The sequence below is a fragment of the Cebidichthys violaceus genome, unplaced genomic scaffold (genome assembly GCF_023349555.1).
Source record: "Cebidichthys violaceus isolate CVI_PGR_0920_01 unplaced genomic scaffold, fCebVio1.0.p SCAF_17, whole genome shotgun sequence".
NCBI classification, from domain to species: domain Eukaryota; kingdom Metazoa; phylum Chordata; class Actinopteri; order Perciformes; family Stichaeidae; genus Cebidichthys; species Cebidichthys violaceus.
Genome location: NW_027176340.1, coordinates 247501 through 256067, shown reverse-complemented (window position 1 = coordinate 256067; position 8567 = coordinate 247501). Strand labels below are relative to the sequence as shown.

Below are 8567 nucleotides of genomic sequence, written 5' to 3'. Positions count from 1 at the left end.
TATGTATATATATAGTGGTGATACGTTTATACTTGACACTCTGTACAGATATCCCACTTATATGTCAGTCTTTTATTTCTTTTGCAAATCATAGCTGCAAAGCTGTCATCTAGAAGTTCTTACAAAGGTCAGAGACGAGTCCAGTTGAGCTTGATGTCGCTGCGAAAATGGAATTGTTTCCATCTTTGGATGCTATTTTCTGATCAGAAAAGTGCATATCAAACTATTTAAAATGCCCCATACAGAGAGATGCATACTAAGTCACTTGTTCACAAAAAGAGCACAAAGAAACGTCTGTATTGTCAATACCTGTAACACATACTAACATGGAGTACAACAGGCTATACTCGGTGGCACTGTGCTGCACAAAGAATAAAGCGCCAGTAGAAAACGGCAAACTGAAGGCTTCTCACGGTCTAAAGGCACAAACCTACGCAAAACAAACCAGATAAAATCTAGCATTCATCAAGACGGTGCAGCATCTGAGTTGTGTTCATATACATTTACACTCAGTTATATATAATTATTGCCTAATACAATCATTTGCCATCTAACATGAAGAGCTGACAATAGGTGTACAGATGTGTCAACAGTGACAGTGCAGCGGTTCTATGGTATTCCCATATGTTGTGTCTACAGAGCCATGCTGCGTGGTATTGAGACCAGTGCCACCAGGGATCAGTACAACTGTAGACCACCGTGTGCTGTGTAAGTGCAAAATAAGTCCAAACGTCTCCTCATCTGGTTCTTTCTATTTTGAGCCTCTTTGTTCATTCAATCTACAGTACGCTGTTAAGAGTTGTGTCTGAATCCTGAGCTTTCTTTTTTCAAACACAAGTGCACCTGTTTTACTCATTTCCTCTGCAAGAAACTTCTGCACCTTTTAAATTAAAAATATTGAATGTATGACTTTGTTGGTCAGTGTGCCTTATCTCATTTGATGGCATGCTATCAGCTGGTTTATAGTCATGAGCATGTCAGCTATTACTCTTTACCATTACATCTTCTACATGCAGTTGTGCTGCTAAGTCAAAACATTTAAGAGCACTTTTTATTAGAACAAAAGAAACATTGATTATAATGCTTTTGCTGAGTAGCTCTCAAATAAGAAGTTAGGCAGCTAACTTAGTTAGCTACTGCTTAGCTGCCATCCATCTGTCAGCCAGCTTATTTACCTTTCAAGATAGCTACAGTAGCTAGAGACTCACATACGAGCAGAACTTTATAAATGTTCACACTAGTTATGTAACCTACTAACAGCGTAACCCCACGAACAGTGTAACCCTACTAACAGCGTAACCTACTAACAGTGTAACCTACTAACAGTGTAACCTACTAACAGCGTAACCTACTAACAGTGTAACCTACTAACAGCGTAACCTACTAACAGTGTAACCTACTAACAGTGTGACCCTACTAACAGTGTAACCTACTAACAGTGTAACCTACTAACAGCGTAACCTACTAACAGTGTAACCTACTAACAGTGTGACCCTACTAACAGCGTAACCCTACTAACAGTGTAACCTACTAACAGTGTAACCTACTAACAGTGTAACCTACTAACAGTGTAACCTATGAACAGCGTAACCCTACTAACAGCGTAACCTACTAACAGTGTAACCTACTAACAGTGTAACCTACTAACAGTGTGACCTACTAACAGCGTAACCCTACTAACAGTGTAACCTACTAACAGTGTGACCTACTAACAGTGTGACCTACTAACAGCGTGACCTACTAACAGTGTAACCTACTAACAGCGTAACCTAACAGTGTAACCTACTAACAGTGTAACCTACTAACAGTGTAACCCTACTAACAGTGTGACCAACTAACAGTGTAACCTACTAACAGCGTAACCTACTAACAGTGTAACCTACTAACAGTGTAACCTACTAACAGTGTGACCTACTAACAGTGTAACCCTACTAACAGTGTGACCAACTAACAGCGTAACCTACTAACAGTGTAACCTACTAACAGTGTGACCTACTAACAGTGTAACCCTACTAACAGTGTGACCAACTAACAGCGTAACCTACTAACAGTGTAACCTACTAACAGCGTAACCTACTAACAGCGTAACCTACTAACAGCGTAACCCTACTAACAGTGTAACCTACTTACAGCGTAACCTACTAACAGCGTAACCTACTAACAGCGTAACCTACTAACAGCGTAACCCTACTAACAGCGTAACCTACTAACAGTGTAACCTACTAACAGCGTAACCCTACTAACAGTGTAACCTACTAACAGCGTAACCTACTAACAGCGTAACCCTACTAACAGCGTAACCTACTAACAGCGTAACCCTACTAACAGTGTAACCTACTAACAGTGTAACCCTAACAGTGTGACCTACTAACAGAGTAACCTACTAACAGTGTAACCTACAAACAGCGTAACCTACTAACAGAGTAACCTACTAACTAAAGACAGTTAGTAAATATTAAAGTCGTGAATTTGCTCATTCTTAAAAAAGCTGGTTGGTAACGTGGCTAAAAGCTAAACGTCATCACTAGTCCACCTGTAGCCGAGTGGTTGTGAGGTGAAGTCATGCATGCATGTGTCTTTTGTAGCCTAACATTAGCTCTTTACTTCTGGCATTTTGCATTCATGCTTCAGAAACCATTAAAGTGGTTAATTCGTGAAGATTATCTTGCTGAGCAAAAACGTGTTAGCATCATAAACTGTGTTAGCCACAGAGCCGATTTCCTGCAATAATCAAAAATCTAATGGAAAAATCTCATTGGACTTTTGTGGAGGGAACTAGCACGATGCTAACTTCTGGTTAGCCTACACAAATAGGTCATCCCTGCAGCACTATATGTCCAAACTGTCCTTTAGCTGTAAGCTAGCTAGCTAGCTGAATTAGCCTTTACCGGCTGTTGGACACACAGTACCGCTCTGTCTGGTTGAGGCAAACAAAAAAATGTATGTGCTTACAAAAAAATACTTTTCTGTCTCATTTGGACGCTCAGCGTTGAGGCACACATATAATGCCTCATGTGTTCATTAACCCTCACGTTCCTTCTTATATCCAAAGAGCTTTGCAAGTGTGTCTCGGCCTCTTGCATATGGGGAACAGTAGTCAGGGTGTGTCAAACTCCAGTCCCAGTAGAACGGACCGTCACCATCAGTCTGAAACTCAGAGCCAAGAAACCGGTCCCCAGCAGGTCACCCAGAGCCGTGAGGTAGGGGATGGAGAAGTTGTCTGGATCCAGTCCCCTTCGCCACAGCCATCGCACCATCAGGATGGCCACGTACAGCAAAGTCACCACCTGGATGATGACAAAGGATGGATGTGTTTACGATGAGCGTAATATGAGACTGGTGTAAAACTTCAAGCAGAATGAGCAACAAAAGCTTTATCGGTTCATCTGACCTGAAGCAGAGCTGCAGACAGGTAGCAGACGATGAAGGTGGGCGTCATGGCGGCGTGGCCTCCCTGCAGGAGGTGGATGATGTACAGGAAGAGGAGGTGACCCGGGACCACGAGAAGGATCAGGACTCTGGCCGATTTGGAGTTCACATCTACATAAACATAGAAACAGAAGTAATGAGCAGTATATATCCCATCAGTTCTAAAGATATGTTCTTGTGTTTCTTAGAAGCATTCAAGGTGTTTTGCTGTGTGCTGGTGTCTGTTGAGGGTTCTATGTGTAGCATTGTTAATGCCTTAACTAAATCTGTCTATCGGTGTCTGTTAAGTTCACACGTTATATATTGTTTTATACCGGATTAAACAAACTAACAAACTGGATTTGGACAGAGCCAGGCTAGCTAGCTTCCCCCTGTTTCCTGTCTTTATGCTAAGCTAAGCTAACCGGCTACTTGCTGTAGCGTAGTATTTGCATTAGTAGTTTTCCTGACAGTTAGCAGTAGGCTATACTATATATATACTGATTAACACTCATTCTCTGTTTAGCTCTATTTTGGTTTCCACCAACTCTTTGGGTGAAATACTGTTAGCTGCTAAATGCTACGCTACATTATTCACCAGCTAGCTGTTAGCTTTATGTAGCTGTTGTCTGGTGCTGGGCATGTAGTGTACAGCTGTTTTTGTGGAGCTAGTTTGCTAAAGTTTGCTGCTGGAAACAAAACAATGAGCTGAAACGGACTAAAAAGCCCAGGAGAGCTGCAGACAGTGCTTCATTTTATTCATTGATATACAAACATTGTTTCGTGTGGCATTAATAATACCGTCACACGCTTGACTTGGTGATCATTTCTTGATTCTAACCATTTGTGGTGAAGCGCTACACCTGTACACTGCACCGTCACCTGTGTTGGTTCCTTTGTCTTACCTGAGGAGCAGAGGGCAGCACAGGGTCCAGGACAGTTCTCACTCATTATGAATGGGAGAGCTCCAGGAACACTCCAGTAGTGGAGGTAGGTGGACATCCTGCTGGCCTGGATGGCCACCAGATTTCCCCCGACGCCTGCATGGACATGGAACAGTGTAGCTCTGATGAACTCTGTTTAAAAGAGCTGGGAAGATTGGGCTAAACATGGCAGCGTGGAGCCAAAAACAATCTAAATATGTTCCAGCTAATAACAGCTTTTTAGTTTTGTTTGTATTTGCTGATGTGTCATCTTGCAGCCATACGAGAGGCTGAGACGTCTCTGCAGACTATCAGGGTAAACACTCTTGATATCTATTCAGCAGGTATCCTAATCACAGCGTCCCACGGGACTTTTCTTTCTTTCCTCTGAAGACTTTTCATTGCGACACTCTCGCCCCTCAGGCTGCTTTCATTAGGAGCAGAACAAAAGCTTTTGGCTCGCAGAAACTTGAAGCACATGGATCATTTAGACAAAAGCAGTGCTTCCAGCACTAGCAGTGCAGGAAAGTGCATGTACTTAAGTATTGTACTACAGTAAATTGACTTTAGTATTCCCATGTTCTGCTACTTTATACATCTACACAACTACATTTTACTGTACTACATGTATCCAGCAGCTGGAGGTACTAGTTAACATTTTACATAAAGAAAAACATATGACAGACTTACATATAATGCCATACTACAATCTACCCAGTGTGTAAAAATGGCTGAAAAACACTGAAATGCTACATTTGTTTGTGATAAGAACGTCGCAATAGAACGTACTATAACAATACAACACACTGAAAGAAGACACTCTGAGTACATACAGTCAACATGTATTGTACTTGTAAGGGAGTATTTTTAGACTGTTTCTTTTACTTTTACTGAGGCAACGGATCTGGATTCTTCTTCCACTGGTGGTTTCTGGTCAACCGGCCAAGAGGGAAGAGCGCTGAATCGGAATGCAAATGGACTTCCTGTACCGGGGTGGCAAATCCATGCAGGAGTGTTTGGTAGAACTGGGGCTGGCAGAGATGCAACGGGAGCCAGTGAATGCATAGTTGGCATTCTGATCAGGCTTGTGCTTTATGTAAAGACCATTGTTATTGCTCTCTACTTAGTATGCAGCGAACTTCTGTCAGTAAAGATCTGACTTCAGCAGCACTTTGACACCTCATGATTGATTAATAGCTCAAATTGAGGACTTTTAAATACTAATGGGATTAGCTGCTGGCCGTCCGCATGCTCCGACAATTTCCAGTTGACTTTACTGATAATAATTAAGCTAATTATGAAGCTTAAATGTCATTCTTCAAAAGATTAAGGCTGTTGAAACCAGAACCCCAAATCCCAGCTCTGCTTCCTCCTTCAGGAGAACATGTCAGCGCTCAAAGCATGCAGAAGAAATTTCACTAATTGTTTTCCCTTCAATTAAGGGGATTATGTCCACAATAATATTTACTCAAGGCAAAATTAATCAGAGCTATCGTCCTAATACACATGCAGGTACAAATACACTATTACAAAATACGATAACAAGTAAAAGTCCTGCATTTGAAATAGTATTCACGTAAAACAAATATTATCAGAAAGAAATACTTAAAGAATCCAAACTAAAAGTACTGATTATGCTGAGTGTATTATATTATTATTTAACGGTAACAAACTATACTTCTGAAAGTTAGTTATGCAACTTGTATTTCAGTGTCTTTTGATGCACTGCTTATATATGATGGAGTTTAGAGCAACTCCAAGGAACTTTCCTTTTGTGTTGATTTTGGCGACCCCTTGTGGACAAAAGCTGTAGTCTTTTTACAGAAATGAAGACCACATTTCCCATGAGCACCAACGCCTTGTAGCGTAAAAGTCTTGATCTGGCTAGATGTGCATTAGTTTTAGAAGTGAAAGAGGAAACTAGGCTCAGCCACCGTAACCCTGAAACATGAGGTAGAATAAGGGCACGCCCTCTCTTCCAGCTTCCTTTTACCCGGCTAGCGTTAAAAGGAATCACTGACAAACTTGCCTGCGAAAATGTAAACACTGGCTCTTTAGTGTGCCGTAAATCACTTTTTTATTTTCTATTTTGCAATAGACCCGTGGAGAGGCATCATGGTATAATGTAGAAATAGTCAATCTTCTCGCTGATGGTCTTAATCTGCTGTTGCAGGTCTTATACAGGCATCAGTATTATACAGACCCAGATAAAACCTCCATGTTCTGTAGCTTTAAGTGTTCAGTGGAGTTCATCTTCCACTCACCATTGATGACCGGAGTGAACACCGCCATACCTTCAAAGTTTGGATTGCTCACTGTCTTATCCAGAATCAGTCCACCGATACTGGGAAGAAGAACACACACTGATAAGATCCCCTCACCGTACTGACTCATGTAAATCAAACATGTTTCAATGATCAGAGGAAGAACCATTCTGGGGTATCGACTCACCTGCTGATGGACATGGCCAATATGACTGGTCGCCAGCCGGACTTTAGGACCTCACCGATTGGTGGAGAGCGACGGGTGATAATGACCCACGCTGGGAGAAGGAGCAGGAAGAATCCGCACACCGCAGGAGGAAGGTACCACGTGTCTGGAGAGCAACGTATCCCACAATGCATCTCTTCACATGATATAGAAATTGGTGTTTGAATAGTTTGAATGTTTGGGGGCAAACAGCGGACAAGAGACTCCACGACAGAGACGATGAAAGTCTTAAGAGACCTTTGACAGAATCAAAGGTAGACTATGCTGCCCTCATCTGGCCGAACACCCCATAATACTCCTCAACCACAACGGTGCTGTTGATTTTGATAATCTCTGGCTATTTATCTGTTTTACATCACAGAACCTGACCTGGTTTGGTTGCACCCTCCTGGGGGGGCTCTCTTGATGTAACGTGTGACCTCTGACCTCTGTAGCAGAAGAAGAGGCTGCTGACTCCAGCCAGCAGAGACAGAGTGACCAGGTCTCCGAGGCTGGCGGCGATTGGAGTGGCCACGTTATCTGGGTTGATGCCCACTTTCCTGGATCCAATAATCACGGCCACCATCACCAGACCTGACAAAGAAGTTGAAGAACACACTGAGCTCACAAGCTGTCCTCTACCTTGTGCTCTGTGCATCAGCTGATGCTCGTGCCTTTGTCTGACCTAGAGACAGTGCAGCGATGAAAGCGGTGGTGACGCTGCTGGCACACAGGACAGATGCCTGGATCACATCCACTCTGCCCCTGGTCAGACCCCCAAGGCCCACTGCTGCAACAGCTGCCAGGAAGCCCACGACTGTAGCCTGGACCTGGGGACCAAGGACAGCAAAGACGGGTCGGGTGAGTCTCATTCTTCTATCCACAGTATACACCTCATCATACTGTATATCTGTTCACTCTTCTATACACAGTACTGTATAGCAGAAAACTAGTGGATACAAATTTTAGAGTAAGATGATAAAAGTGTGGAAAATATAAAAGCAATCTGTGTTTGATATGAAGTCAAACCAAATCAACACAATGTGATATTATCTAAGACTTTAAAGGAGCAGTGTGTAGGATTGTGTGGCCTCTTGTGGTGAAGTTGAAGGTTGCATCCCTCCGCTCACTCCTCTCTTTAGTAGAAGAACTCCAGCTGCCTTCAGGCAAAGTGAAAACGTGAACGTCCCTCTGTAGAGCCAGCGTTTGGTTTGTCTGTTCTGGGCTACTGTAGAAACATGTCGATGCAACATGGCGATGCAACATGGCGGACGATTGGGTAAAGGCAGGCTACACCCTGAACAGGTCACCAGACTACCGCAGGGCTGATGAAGACATTCATCATTTTAGATATGAGCTGCACCCCTGGTGAACATAGAGTGCTAATGCTAAACTAATCATCCTTTAACATGATGAAATCTGATGTTTTTAAATAGCTACCGGATAGCTAGCTTCAGGCATTTAGCGTTAGCTTTTCAGCCCTCGGTTGCACATTGTTTTATATTAATATTTACCCTGCTGCATGTACAACTGGTAGTTAACTAATACAAAATAAATTCTAGCTGGAAGAATCAGCCTAATGATGTTTTTACTTGCTCCACTAACTTATCCTAGCTACCATTTGGACACCATCTCCATTGTCTCCTCGTGTGGTTAATTGGCTGAGCTGCATTAATGAAGCGAGAGGACGATCTCATCATGCCAGCAAAGCTTCTTGGATTTACTTGAATTGTCTTGAAGCCGTTATGGAGAGTGTTATCAACAGGA

The 8567-nt window shown here is 42.7% G+C and overlaps 1 protein-coding gene and 1 long non-coding RNA gene across 5 annotated transcripts in view; one reads left to right on the top strand and one right to left on the bottom strand.

Moving 5' to 3' along the window:
- Positions 1-57: 57 nt before the first annotated feature.
- The window catches only part of LOC137873579 (solute carrier family 41 member 3-like), a 13710-nt gene continuing 5200 nt past the window's right edge, over positions 58-8567 (bottom strand). For 3 of the 4 annotated variants that reach the window (XM_068711825.1, XM_068711822.1, XM_068711824.1), the window contains 7 exons: positions 7486-7630; positions 7191-7394; positions 6783-6927; positions 6596-6675; positions 4314-4448; positions 3392-3540; positions 58-3287 (listed from right to left, as the gene is read on the bottom strand). In XM_068711825.1, the coding sequence (XP_068567926.1) occupies positions 3108-3287; positions 3392-3540; positions 4314-4448; positions 6596-6675; positions 6783-6927; positions 7191-7394; positions 7486-7630 (1038 nt within the window). In that variant the 3' untranslated portion in view covers positions 58-3107. The remainder of the gene's footprint in view (positions 3288-3391; positions 3541-4313; positions 4449-6595; positions 6676-6782; positions 6928-7190; positions 7395-7485; positions 7631-8567) is intronic. The other variant, XM_068711823.1, reaches the window with a different exon arrangement.
- LOC137873582 (uncharacterized) overlaps positions 7569-8567 on the top strand; it is a 3173-nt gene continuing 2174 nt past the window's right edge. The window contains exon 1 of the long non-coding RNA XR_011103249.1: positions 7569-7661. This is a non-coding gene — a long non-coding RNA (uncharacterized lncRNA). The remainder of the gene's footprint in view (positions 7662-8567) is intronic.